The sequence below is a fragment of the Meles meles genome, chromosome 12 (assembly GCF_922984935.1).
Source record: "Meles meles chromosome 12, mMelMel3.1 paternal haplotype, whole genome shotgun sequence".
NCBI classification, from domain to species: Eukaryota; Metazoa; Chordata; class Mammalia; order Carnivora; family Mustelidae; genus Meles; species Meles meles.
This window is the reverse complement of record NC_060077.1, coordinates 57,493,075-57,507,966: the sequence shown is the minus strand read 5'-3', so window position 1 is coordinate 57,507,966 and position 14,892 is coordinate 57,493,075. Positions and strand designations below refer to the sequence as shown.

The following is a 14,892-nucleotide window of genomic DNA, read 5'->3' as shown; positions in this document are numbered from 1 at the left end:
ACTAATAAAAACTATCTCATTAAAAATTACATTAAAAAGAATAAAATACCTGGGAATAAGCTTAACCAAGGACGTGAAAGACATATGCACTGAAAAGTATTAAGACACTGATGAAAGAAATTAAAACTGACACAAACAAATGGAAAGATAGTCCATGCTGATTACTTTGGGTAGTAATATTTCTTCCAATTAATCTAGAGATTCAGCACAGTCTTATCAAATTAAATTTATTTAGACACATGAAATGGCATTTTTCACAGAAGTAGGACAGATAATCCTAAAATTTGTGTGGAACTACAAAAGACCCCAAATAGCCAGTGCAATCTTGACAAAGAAAAACAAAACAGGAGGCATCATGCTCTCTGATTTCAGTACGTATTACAAAGCTATACATACACACACACACACACACACATATATAGCTGATAGATTTATATATAGATATATAGATATAGCATATGTGTATATATATACATATATACAAAGCTATATGTATTAATATATATGTATTATATGTTATATATGTATTATATATATGTATTGTATATGCATTAAAACTATATAGTATTGACATAAAAAAAATGAAACAAGATGGGACTGGGGAGGGAAACCATAAGAGACTCTTAATCTCCCAAAACAAACTAAGGATTGAAGGGGGTGAGGGGGAGAGGTAGAGTGGCTGGGTCATGGGCACTGGGGAGAGTATCTTCTATGATGAGTGCTGTGAATTGTATAAGACTGATGATTCACAGACCTGTATGCCTGAAGCAAATAATACATTATATATTTAAAAAAAAAGAATAAAAGGATTCAAAAAACCCTTTCACATTAAAAAAAAAAAAAGACCCAAAGCCAAAAACAAAAAATGACAGATCAGTGGAAAGGAATAGAAGGACCAGAAATAAACCCATGCATATATGGTCGATGAATTTATGACAAAGCCAAGAATAGACCATAGGGAAAGACAGTGTCTTCAATAAACAATGTTGGGAAGATTGGACAGCTGCATGCAAAAGACTAAAACTAAACCACTATCTAACACCATGTACCAAAACAAACTTAAATGGATAAGAGACTCTAATGTAAGACCTGAAACCAGGAAACTCTGAAAGAAAATATAGGCGGTAATTTCTTTGTCCAAGTTGATGATGGTTTTTGGATTTGACATCAAAAGCAAAAGCAACAAAAGCAAAAGTAAACAAATGGGGCAACATCAAACTAAAAAGCTTTTGCACTGTGAAGGAAACCAACAAACAGGAGAACATACTTGCAAATGTCATATTCAACAAGAGGTTAAGATCTAAAATATATAAGAACTCCTACAACTCAACACCAAAAAACCAACCAATCCAATTTAAAAATGGACAAGGGATCTGAACAGACATTTTTCCAAAGAAGATATACATATGGCAAATAGACACCTGAGAAGATGCTCAATATCACGGTAATGCAAATCAAAACTACAACTATGAGGTATCACCTCATACCTGTTAGAATGGCTGCTATCAAAAAGGGAAGGTATACCAAGTGTTGGCTAAGATGTGGAGAAAACGGAACACTTGTACACTGTTAGTGGAAGTATAAATTGGTGTAGCCATTATGGAAAACAGTATGGACAAAAATGAAAAATAGAACTTTCATTATGGGAGCACCTAGGTGCTCTCTCAAATAAATACATAAATAAAATCTTTTTTTTTTTTAATATTTATTTGACAGATCACAAGTAGGCAGAGAGAGGGGGGAAGCAGGCTCCCTGCTGAGCAGAGAGCCTGATGCAGGGCTCAATCCCAGGACCCTGAGATCATGACCTGAGCCGAAGGCAGAGGCTTAACCCACTGAGCCACCCAGGTGCCCCTAAAATATTTATTTACTTATTTATTTGACAGAGATCACAAGTAGGCAGAGAGGCAGGCAGAGAGGCAGGAAGCAGGCTCCCCGCTCAGCAGAAAGCCCAATGTGGGGCTCGATCCCAGGACCCTGGGATCATGACCTGAGCCGAAGGCAGAGGCTTTAACCCACTGAGCCACCCAGGTGCCCCACACCCCTAAAATCTTTAAAAAATAAAACAAAATTTAAAAAGTTTCATATGATCCCCCAAAGCTACTTCTGGGTATTTGTCTAAAGAAAATGAAAACACTAACTGGAAAGGTATATTCATTCCCATGTTCATTGTAGTATTACTCATAATACCCAAAACATGGAATGAACCTAAGTGTCCATCGATGGATGAGTGAATCAAGAAAATGAAGTGTATATATATATAGTAGATTATTATTCAGCTATAAGAAGAAGGAACTCTTGCTAGTTGTGACAACATGGGTAGAACTTGAAGACATTCTAAGTGAAAAGAGAGAAATGCAAATATCAAATGATCTCACTTGTATGTGGAATCTTGAAAACAAAACAAAAAACCAAATCAGAGATAGAGAAAACAAGTTGGTGCTGCCGGAATTGGGGGAGCTGGTTGTCAGTGGATAAGGAATAGATGAAGGGAGTCAAAAGCGACAAACTTTGAGTTATAAAGTAGGTCATGGAGGTCTAATGTACAGCATAGTAACTATGGTTAATAATATTGCATATTTGAAAGTTAAAGTAAATCTTAAATGTTCTCATCACAAACAATTTTATATATAGTGACAGGGGTTAACTAGAATTATTTGGATCATTTTGTAATATATCCAAATATCAGATCACTATTATATACCTGAAAGTAATATAATATTGTTTATCAATTATAGCTCAATATATTTTATCTTTAAAGAATTATTTGACAGAGATCGCAAGTAGGCAGAGAGGCAGGCAGAGAGAGAGAGAGAGAGAGAGAGAGAGGGAGGAGGAAGCAGGCTCCCTGCTGAGCAGAGCCTAAAGCGGGGCTGGGTCCCAGGACCCTGGGATCATGACCTGAGCCGAAGGCAGAGGCTTTAACCAACACTGAGCCACACAGGTGCCCCATTATAACTCAATTTAAAAAGAAGTAACTAGCAAGGTGAATTTTTAAATTGCAATTTAAAAATTAATTCAGATTATCTTCTATACAGCTCTAACATGTAAGCAATCACTTATTCAGAAAATACTATCTTATTCTCACTGTGTGCTTGACATTGTGCGCAGTTTTTAGGATGGAAAAGGCATGGTCTTTGAGTGACCCCAACATCAAATAACTTTTAGGCTTTGTGGAAGATGGACATATAGGCCAACTTCTATAATGCTTCATGATCAATGCTATGATAGAGCTATGTACAGGCTACTATGAAAGCATGCATTCCTGCCACTAGATTCATCTCCTTATTTAGGGCATGATAAAGAAATGAAAGGTTTATTTTTATTTCCCTTGGCTGTGTATATCACATATTTCCCCCTTTAGACTCAGCTCTGTCTCCTATCAAGCACTGTGGCCTTGCTGTCTGAGCCATTCTATGATCTGACCACAGAGTACGATTAAGCTTCCATTTTCTAGATGTGGGGAAGGCAATTTTCCCAGGTCCAGAGCTGACAGTTCTATTAGGGTGGTAAGAATGTGAGAAAATAGAGCTGCAAATGTAGTTTTCAAGGAGCCTTTTCTAAGGAGAGCCACAGGTTATCTCAAGAGGAAAAAAATGGAATATGTAATTAAGGCAAAAATAAACCATTGGCCCTATGAACTAACACCTGTGTTATGAGGATAAGCAAGTTTGCATCTTCTATAGGGCCTAAGAGGTGATTCCTTAACATTTTTAAAAATTTTATTAATTTATTTGATAGAGCACAAGCTGAGGGAGCAGCAGACAGAGAGGGAAAAGGCTCCCTGCTGAGAAAGGAGCCCAGAAGTGGGACTCAATCCCAGGACCCTGAGATCATGAATGCAGTGTAAGACAGACGCTTAACTGACTGAACCACCCAGACACTCCAACGTTTGGTTTTTCTTTAAGATTTGATTTAGGGATGCCTTGATGACTTAGTTAAGCATCTAACTTCAGGTCAGGTCATGATCTTGGGATCCTGGAATAGAGCCCCACCTCAGGCTCCCTGCTTAGTGGGGAGCTTTCTTCTCCTTCTCCCTCTCCCCCTGCTTGTGTACTCTCTCTGTCAAATAAGTAAAATCTTTAAAAAAGAGAGATTTGGGGTGCCTGGGTGGCCCAGTGGGTTAAAGCCTCTGCCTTCAGCTCAGGCCCTGGGATCGAGCCCCGCAGCGGGCTCTCTGCTCAGCAGGGAGCCTGCTCCCCCACCCCCCGCCTGCCTCTCTGCCTATTTGTGATCACTCTCTCTCTCTGTCAAATAAATAAAATATTTTTAAAAAGAGAGATTTAATTTGGATTTTTTCAATTTATACCTGGAATATGAAAATAATTACACCCAAAATGAAGACTTCTTAGAGTATGGTCATCCAAAGTTCTTTATAAAGTAAGGTAGATTTATGGTGTAGAGACTGCAGTATTTTATGTGGGTTGTTCAAAGGCTGTCGTGATTTTTATGGCTTCATTCTGTATCATCATCCCAATACCCATATTCGCCATTTTTTAAAAAGGACTTTATTTTTTAGAGCAGTTTTAAGATCACAACAGAATTGAGAAGCAGATACAGAGATTTCCTCATACCCCCTGCCCCTGTGCAAGTATAGCCTCCCTCATCAACATCACTTACCAGAGTGGTACATTTGTTCTGATGAACCAACGTTTACAAACTATAAATACCCAAAGTCCGTGGTTTATATTGGGAGTCATGATGCTGTACATCCTATGGATGACATGTATCTACCATTACAGCATCATACAGAGTATTCTCAGGGCCCTAGAAATTCTCTGTGCTGCCCCCCTGCACCCCCCACTCCCCACAACCCTTGATATTTGAACTGTTCATGCTTCTGCTTTTTCCAGAATGTGTTAGAGCTCAAATCATATAATATGTCGTCTTTTCAGATTGACTTCTTTCACCTAGTGACAGGTATTTGGTGTCCCTTCATGTCTCCATTAGCTCATATCTTATTAGTATTGAATAATATTTCATTACTGGAGGTACCACAGTTTATGCATCCATTCATTTACCAAAACACATCTTGATTGCTTTTGTCTTAGAAATTCTGCAAAAAGCTGCTATAAATATCCCTGTGCAGTTTATCTGTGTAGACATAAGTTTTTAACTCCTTGGGTAAATATCAAGAAGCATAACTGTTAGTTCATATGATAAGATAATGTTTAGTTTTGTAAGAAAAAGTCAAATTGTTTTCCAAAGCAGTTGTATCACTTTGCATTCCCTTCATCAGGGAATGAGTTCCTGCTGCTCCAAATCCTCACCAACAGTTGATGTTGATGTTCCAGATTTTGTCCATTCTAATAGGTGTATAGTAGTATCTCCTGGTTTTAATTTGCATTTCCCTGATGATGTGGAGCTTCTTTTGATATGTCTGTGTGTGATCTGTTTGTCTCCTTTGCTGAGTTATCTCTTAAGGTTTGGGGCTTGTATTTTAATCAGGTTGTTTGCTTTCTTATGTTTAGATTTTAATGTTCTTTGTGTATTTTTGCTAAAAATCCTTTATCAGATGTGCCTTTTGTAAATATTTTCTCCCAATCTGTTACCTGGCTTCATTCCCCCATTTTTTTTTAAAGATTTTATTTATTTGAAAGAGATAGATCACAGGTAGGCAGAGAGGCAGGCAGAGAGAGAGGGAGAAGCACGCTCCCTGCTGAGCAGAGAGCCCGAGGTGGGACTCGATCCCAGGACCCTGGGATCATGACCTGAGCCGAAGGCAGAGGCTTAACCCACTGAGCCACCTAGGCGCCCCATCCCCCATTTTTAAAGACCAAATAGTTTTGTAGAAAATGCGACACTGATAACAGTCTTAAATGCTATTTCTGTAGAGAACATTTCTTTGTTGCTGTGAGAGAAGATGTAGAGGTCAAGTGTTGATTCCTATCTCAGTCTAGCTTGAAAGAAAATGCAAATTAACATGAGAAGTAGAGAGCAATGATAGTGTTTAATTCTGTGTCAAATGCCATAGTATATTAAGAGTTCACAGTTTAGAGAACGTTAAAGTAGAGTGAGATAGAAGAGGGGATCTTGGTGGAAATTGAATTTACTAGGATTGGCCTTGAAAGCTAATTGTATCTTCAGCATTGAGAGAGACAGGAAATGACACTCCAGCTGGAGAAAATTTCAGTTTATATAATAAAAGGAAAAAATGATTATATTTTAGATTTAGATTCTGAATATTCTCAGGTCTGTAAGACGGGGTCTTCTTTACCTAGAGGGACTAGAGGTATAAATCCAACATCAATCCAAATGGTTCTGTTTAAAGCAGACAGTGGGTTGTATATTTCCCGTGGCATGTAGAAAGAATATATTATCCCAGCATATTTGCATTCATTTAAGTTTACTGTAACATTTCTAAAATGTTGCACATTGGCATTAAAAATATATACATGGTCTATTTTTCAAACCTATGGAATATTTGCCTTATATTAGGTAAATATACCTTGTCAATAATTTGAAATATTATAATATTACAATACTATATTATAAAATGTGTTTTTTTATTTTAACTTTATTTTTTATATCAGGGATCTATTCTAGTTTTATTATTCTTCCTCTGATTATGAAGTAATAATACATTAGCATGACCCTTACAACATATCACACATAGGTTATTCCACACAGGCATTTTTGAACGCTGCTGATTTAAAATTTCCCATTGTGAGGTTCTTTCAAAAGCATTTTACATTTTAGATTTGAGAGTGCTGTTGATGTTTAGAGATACTCTCCATTTCACTGAAGTAATCTATGTATCTAAGTTTCCATATGTGAAACTTGGGTTGTTAATCTGGCCTTACCATGATTGATTTCCATACCACCTCAGATGCAATTGCAAAGGACTAAAAGTCAGATTTAAGCAAAGAAGCAAATGAAGAGGGATGGGGTGTAGAAGATGTACAGTATTACAGAGCCGATGGGTTAATTTCAGGCACAGTTGGATCTGGAATCTCAGATGATGTTACTAGGAGTCTATTCTGCTTAGCCTTGGGGGATTCAACTTGATTTCAGCTACCCAGGGGTAAAGTCGGGGCACAGCTGGGGTAGAGAAGCTTGCTGCCCTGGGGTTGGCACTCTCACCTGGGGGAGCAGAGGCTATTTCTGAAAGGAAAAGGTGATATATGGACAAAGGAATAGGAGATACTACAGCAGGACCCATGGTTGGTCTTGAACACAATTATCGAAGTTTTTGAGATCTGTGTTGGTTGACATTATCTTTTAAAGCATTCGGAAGCATTAAGCTTCACATGATTCAGAGGAAACCTGGTTCTTTTTCTCTAGACCAAAATTCGATTCCATCCTAAGACTCACGGACAATTTAAAAACTGATTTTCAAGACTTTGTCTTATAATTAGCACCCCTAGTATCAATATTTTGTGTAGTCCTTGTTGGGCAAATCAGTTAAACATATCCACCCCTCAGTTTACTTATCTGTTTAAGAAAATACTGATATGGTTAGACTGACTAAACTCTGAGGTCATTTCTAAGAATATGTGATTCAATGATTCTCCCACAAAGGTGCTTACAGGTTAGTTTTTTCTTTCTTTCTTTTTGAAAGTATGTATATTGGGTGGAAACTATCTTTGCTCTTGAAAAGCTAAATCCGATAGAACTTTCTGCAGTGATAGAATTGCTCCGTGCAGCTACCCAGCCCTTGTAATGTAACTGGCGTGACTGGGGAGAGGGATTTTCCATCTAATCTCCACTAATTTTGATTCCAATTAAAATAGCCACAACTCTGGGATTAACTTCTTTCAGCAAGGTTTTTCAGAAACCATTGAAATTAAAAACGGAATTCCTATGCTCTGCGATGAATTTAAAAGCAGCAATTCACCCCTTTCTTTTCAGTCTCCTGCGCACAGCTACTCAAGCTATGACTCCGGCAAAAATGAGAGTGTAGACCGAGGTGCCGAGGACCTGTCTCTAAACAGGGGCGATGAGGACGAGGATGACCACGATGACCACGACGATTCTGAGAAAGTGAATGAGACGGATGGCGTTGAGGCGGAGCGCCTGAAAGCCTTTAATGTGAGTCGGGCCACGCTTCCCCGCGTGGCTTACTTTTTACCACTTCACTTTCATGTTGTTGCTTGGTGGTAAATGTGGATATTCTAGAGACATGTCTGTTTAATTTACAGAAGGATTTAAAAAGTACATGAAACACTCTTTGCCAACCAGACACCAGAATTGCTGTGTTTTGTTTAGAATTTTAAAGCCAAATGTGAGCTGAAAACTGGATTTGTGTTGTGTGAGTATGCATGTTTACCTAGTGGATGAGGGGGCCTCAGCTTCTTCCTCGAAGAGTACGGCTGTTATCAGTTATTTCTCTCGCCTTTCCGGCTTAGCTAATTATGCATGACCAAAGAGTCCGTTGTTTTCAGAGATTAGCGTACTGTGCAGCCTAGCAATGTAGCAGTCGCATTTATCATTAATGGAGAATTTTATGGGGTGCCTAATTGTCACAGTCTACTGTTATTTCCTGCTTTTTTTTCCTACATGATAGTCTATACTTTTCTGTCTGTCTGTCTGTCTGTCTGCCTCTCTCTTTTTTCTCTCTGGTTTTTTTTTTTTTTTTTTTTTTTTTTAAATCCAGCCATTTAGAAAGCCTTTAAAGGGTGTTTGCTTAAAATTTCTGGCTCTCCACTGCAAAGTTCTCCAGTGCATAAAGCAGAAAAGAGTATTTTCCTATCGGTAATCAAGACAGGAAGCTAGGAACAGCAGAGAGCAGTCCTCCAAACCCTTCTCCTCTGTCTCCCTCTTGCCAACAGATGTTTGTCAGGCTGTTTGTAGATGAAAACTTGGACCGAATGGTCCCAATCTCTAAGCAGCCCAAAGAAAAGATCCAGGCTATCATTGACTCATGCAGGCGACAATTCCCTGAGTATCAAGAGCGTGCCAGAAAACGTATACGTACTTACCTCAAGTCCTGCAGGCGGATGAAAAGAAGTGGTTTTGAGATGGTGAGTTTTGAATTAAAACACAGCCCTAGATTCCATCCAAATCCCACATGTAAACCATGACACTATTTCTTTTTTCATCTTAGTGTCTTTTTTTATTTTTTCCATAATGTCAGGTCCAAGGGGTTTTGTTTGCTTGTTTGTTTTTTTCCCCTTCTCCTTTTCATCTTCCTGAAGTATTTATCCCCTTTGTTATTCAATAAGGAGTATCTGGTGAGACCAGCGCTCATAGGCACACATGATACCATGTCACAGGAAATGAGGGGGATCTGAGTTAAAAACCGATGAGAACCAGCATCTCATTCACGTTTGTTTTCTGTCACTACTGAAGCGGATATAAGCCTAACCAAGTCTTCAATCGAAGCACAGGTTTTTGCTTTAGCTGGCTTGTGAAAATGGCTTTCTCTGGAACCAAAGGAAATGGGTAGAACCAACTAAATAATACTGTTTTCATACCAGTGGTTAATAAGTAGCAAGCCTTGAGAGTAAAGATCAGGGAATGAAAATCCTCACGTGGAAAAGAAGGCTTTGTTGTCCTCTGTATTTGTGTGCTTGTGGATGGTAACATGAGCTTTTCTACTCATCTGGGCTTTACAGATGGATGAGATTATGTTGACATTAGGTTATTTATGGGTGGAAATCAGATAGCCATGGTTTTTGAACTTTATTCTATTTCATCTTGCTCTAATTGCTATTCTTAGAAATAGTGTGTATGTTTACAATGTATTTTTTTGAATTTTTGTATTTTATGTATAGGAGCAGAAATGTATTATTAGAAATTTTCTGAAGCCATTTTTTCCCCCTTTCTTGGCTTCATCAAAGCCAAGACTGCTGGTGTTTGTGATCAGTGCCTGTCATGTGTTAGTTGTAAAGGGGCAGTATCGGTGAAGCTAGGAGAGGTTTCAGAGATATCATATAAGAGAAATAGGTTCTTAGATCTAAATGAAATGACAAAAGCAATATATCCACTGTCTGTTATCAATTCTTCTTCACGGATTCTAGAAATACTTGCAATACGTATTTTTTTCTTTTTGAGAGAGAGAGCAAGAGAGAGAGTGCGTGAGCGAGAGGGGCAGGGGCAGAGGGAGAAGGAGAGAGAATTTTAAGCGGGCTCCCCACCCAGTATGGAGCCCAACACAGGGCTTGATCTCATGACCCTGAGATCATGATCTGAGCCTAAATCAGGAGTCTGATGCTTAGCCAACTGAGCCACCTAGGTGTTCACCTTTGATATTCTTTAAAACAATATGACCTTATAGACAGGCAGTCTGCCTAGATAGTACCAAGCACAAGGTTCAGTCCTCCGAGAGCCTGGTTTGCAGTTCTGAATCCACCACCTTGTAGCTGTGTGACTGGCAAGTTACTTCAACGGCCTGTACTCAGATGCCTCTTCTAGAGGTGGTAACTCCTAATTCATAAAGTTGTGAGAATTATAAAAGTTGTCATTTATCAAACCCTGCACACCATTTCTGACACATAGTAACCACTCAATAAATATTAACTGTGAAAATATCTTCAAATAATATTTAATCTGTCATCTGATAAAGCTTCCTGAAGTATTTGTGTGAAACAATCACACAATACTCCACTTAAGTACTTGTTTACTTCTCGGAATACTAACTATATTGAAGTCAGAGTTTGTAGGGCATAAGTCATTTTAAAATCAAATGGCGTTGCTGTGCCTGATCAAACAAATGATGACAGTAGAGCTATCAGAGAGGAGAGTTTGCTTGAAGAAAATAAAGCTATTTCTCCCATTACTGAATTATTTAAAAATTATTATTACCTACTCAATAGAAGAGAGATGATAGAAAGGGTATCTAAACAGGAATAAAAGCCTAGAGTCCTGGCACTGACATTTGGTTCAGAACCACTCGGCAGCTAATGTAAAATTGCAATCCAACCTAAATGTGTCTCATTCAGAATACAATGTACAATGTAACTTTGCTTTTTCAGTAACAATTAAGGTGATACCATATTATCAGGGTTTTTATTTTACTAGCATCTGGCATTTCTATTTTTTCCTAATCTTGTAATATTATTTAAAGATTCTTTCGTGAAATTTCTTATTTTCCATTAATTATTCTTTATGAGAAAAATCATTGTCATGTAAGATTCTTAATTTCTCTAAGGCCTATTTGAAACTTTCACAGGTTTTTTTTTTTTTAAGATTTTATTTATTTATTTGACAGATGGAGATCACAAGTAGGCAGAGAGGCAGACAGAGGGAAGAAGGCTCCGTGCTGAGCAGAGAGCCTGATGCAGGGCTCAATCCCGGGACCCTGAGATCATAACCTGAGCTGAAGGCAGAGGTTTAACCTACTGAGCCACCCAGGCGCCCCTGATTTTTCTTTTGATCGTATTTATTTACTTCAACATTGGCATCTATTTGTTATACACCCTGTGCTATGCATAGAGAAGAACAGAAGTTGACTAATTCAAAGTCAAGGAGTTTTACTAACTAATCACAAAGAAATATACTGTACAGAAATACTATTTTACTGAGTTTTGTTTGGTATTTATTCATTTTTCACTTATTTAATAATGTACATACCACTACACAAAGTAATAAGCAGAAATATTAGAGATTTCTAACCAGCTATTTGGGAAAATATAACATGTTCCTTAATATGATTCATTGAGGTGATGAGTTATGGGAAGTGAAATAGTTAAGTAATAATATAAGGCCTATTGTAATTAAATGTTAAGTGAACAACATGAATGAAAATTTTCATCATAGGTTGAGTTCTTTTTATACATTTACTCAGAAATATTCTGTAAATAACAACTCTACCATTCAGCTGACACTTGGAGTCTTGTTTTGTTTTTTTTTTTAAGTATATTACTTCATTGTCATGGGACCTGGGGAGGTTTATGTGTCATTTTGAATACTTATCCTTATCTAGAACAGATAAATATTGTGTGTATTTTTTGCCTTCACTTTTTAAAATTTGATATAATATCCATAGCTTTTTTTTAATTGAGGCAACATTAAATAATCTTCTATTGTGTTTTGTGTAGGTAGACATGGAAAAACTTGTTTTCAGCATGTAGTTTTTACATATAAATTATTCTGCAATACTTAACAGGTCAAACAATCAAGAATTTTTTTATATATTTGTAAAATGAAATTCTTAAGTGTAGAATTGTTTTATTTTTATTTTTATATTTATTTGACAGAGAGCATAAGCAGGAGGAGAGGGAGGCAGAAAGAGAAGCAGACTCTCTGCTGAGCAAGGAGCCGGATGTGGGGCTTAGTTCCAGGACCCTGGAATTATGACCCGAGCCAAAGGCAGATGCTTAACTGATTGAGCACCCACGTGCCCCATTATAGGTTTGCAGAAGTGTAGAAGTATTTGGTAGGAGATTCCATCTTATAAAATGAAAGTGGCATTCAATGAGTTTATCTCTTCCAGTTACTTGGGGTGTCTCAGCCAGAAGACTCCTTAAGTAGAGTGAAACACAAAATATTGAATTATGTTTTGTGTTGACTTTAAGAAATTCAAAAAATTCAAACAGGTAATCCCATAGAAGTGTTTTATCACAACATATATTAGTTGAGAATGTTGGCTTTCACTTTTATTAATTTCCCACTGTCATTTGCAGAATCTATGCATGGAAAAAATAATTCTCCCTTAAGAATTTACATGTCAAGATAAATACTTACTTACAACATAAATACTGACTTCACTGAATGCATACAAATATTAGAATAGGTATTTAAGCATTTTTATTTCACTAGAATTATCAAGACCCCACATATCTTGATTGCCTAAGTAGCCAAAATTTCATGCCATCACTCCAAATAGTCTCTGTAATGGGCTAAGTACAATAACTATATTACTATATTTATATAACTGTAACTATATTATTCTACATTATGATTCTTTTCTATACACTTTCACCAACTCACTGTTAGAATCCTTTCAAATCATAAAATTCTCAGCATTGAATATTAAAGGGCATGTTTTATAAAAAATCTCTGTAAGTTTGATCCAGGGTGCTGTTTAAGGTTTCATTAGATTTTTGGAACTCAACGAATGAGTTAAGTAAGCAGCCATTAAATTAATCCTTTAACAAATACATCTAATTGCTACTGATTCAGTTGTGCAGTTTTGACTCTCAGATTACTTAACAAGTTTTCTAAAGAACATCTGTTGATGGTTCTAGGAAAAAAATGTGTTTCTTCAAGATGTCCTGATCTTAAAGAGCACATGTAACGGATAAGATCATTAAAGCAAAACTTTATGAACAAGGGGGGATTGGGCCATATCGAAGTGTAGTCTGTGTTATGTGGTGTGGTTTCTCCTTTTGTGTTCTGAGCTTATATTGTTAGAGACTGTTATGCCATGCTGCATGTGTCTGCATGTTTGTTTGTTTTTTTTAATAAAACTCAAAGGATTATTTAGGGGAGCAATTGTAAGATACTTGCAGCCCAAAATTCCTACTGTATCTCAAATTGTGCCACTCTGCCATGACAGATCAGGTAGCCTAGATATTTGAATTCAGTAAATTCAGCATCTTGAAAATTACCTGTTTATTTACTTTTTTAATATCATGTGATTAACTGTGTTTGAAGAAATAGGTGTGTGACATTTTATAATATTTTGCTAAGGATGTTGTCCATGAGGCTGCTAACTATCCAGAGTAAATTACTTTATTTCAGAAACTATTTTAAGAATGTCATAGAAGAAAAAAAGTGCTTCTCCTCTGGAAAGAGAACATTTTTGTTTTCTCTTTACAAGGATAATGTAATGAAACTGTCTTCCTGCCAGCAAGTTCAGAGCCAAAGTTTATCTGATGTCGTAGTTATCTTGTTTGTTTAATGGATCACAGAGTATATATTTCTTTGGGGGCTCTGATACCTATTTTAGGGGGAAAATGAGATATAAATTAAAATTAATAAGTCTAATTATGGATACACTATATTTTAATACTGTAATAAAAGTTCTTTATTGTATTAATTCTTTTTAATTACATCTTGTAGTATCCTCCTTAGCTATTTTGATATCTGATCTTCTGAGCCTATGACTCTTACATCAGAAAAGAAGTAATGTTTAGGAAATAGCACATTATTTTTAGGAAATTTCACTAATTCCATCATTTGCCTGTAGTTGTCTAATGCAGATGGAAGTAGAGAGCTCAGAATTCATTTTCAGTTTTAAACTTCCCTAATATGAACATTGCAAAAGCTACAGTGACCCTTGCTATTCATTCTTTAGCAAATGGATATATTATAAAAAGTGTATTAAAGTGTTTCTCTAACCTTAAACTTTGATTAGAGATATACCATCCCCTTCATACAAGGTCATGATTAAAAACTCTATAATAACTTGTGCAGCCATTACTCACATTATTATTTGCATAACTGTGTAGGTTTCTGTCATTGTGACCAATTAACTTAATTGATGCTAATTAGCCAACACATTTTCTTTGAATTCCCCACCTGCTACTTGTACCAACTTTTAGTCTTTTTTATAAATATCATCTACCATCCCCCATGATACTTTCATGCCATCTTCTATGTTCTTTATTCATAGTATTTCTTTTTAATTATATCCTCAGACTCGCCCTTAATAATTTTGCTATCTGACCTTTCGAATTCACAATTCTTTTACTTTTTCAGTTTCAAGATCTGCATCTTTATTTCATTTTGGCCATTGTTCACATGGATATACCTTAGTCTTTGTTATCAAGAGTCTGTACAAGCAATATTAAAAACTTTGATAGTCATCTAAAATTTTTCAAATATCTGCCATTGTCTTTGCAGAGGAAATATCCTCATTGTATTTGCCCCTGGAGGACCCCAAAGCCTCTGTTCTCCCATCATTCAGCCTCCTTCAGGATGTTGCTTCATCAACCATCCCAACACTCATATTTCCTGTTTTCCCTTTTCACTGAGAAAGTTCTGACTTAAAAAAAAAAAAAGTCC

The 14,892-nt window shown here is 36.7% G+C and overlaps 1 protein-coding gene across 6 annotated transcripts in view; it reads left to right on the top strand.

The window, feature by feature from the left end:
• NOL4 (nucleolar protein 4) overlaps positions 1-14,892 on the top strand; it is a 407,732-nt gene that overhangs the window by 285,948 nt on the left and 106,892 nt on the right. For 3 of the 6 annotated variants that reach the window (XM_046025543.1, XM_046025546.1, XM_046025547.1), the window contains exons 7-8: positions 7,852-8,031; positions 8,772-8,963. In XM_046025543.1, the coding sequence (XP_045881499.1) occupies positions 7,852-8,031; positions 8,772-8,963 (372 nt within the window). The remainder of the gene's footprint in view (positions 1-7,851; positions 8,032-8,771; positions 8,964-14,892) is intronic. The other 3 variants (XM_046025545.1, XM_046025549.1, XM_046025548.1) reach the window with 1 other exon arrangement.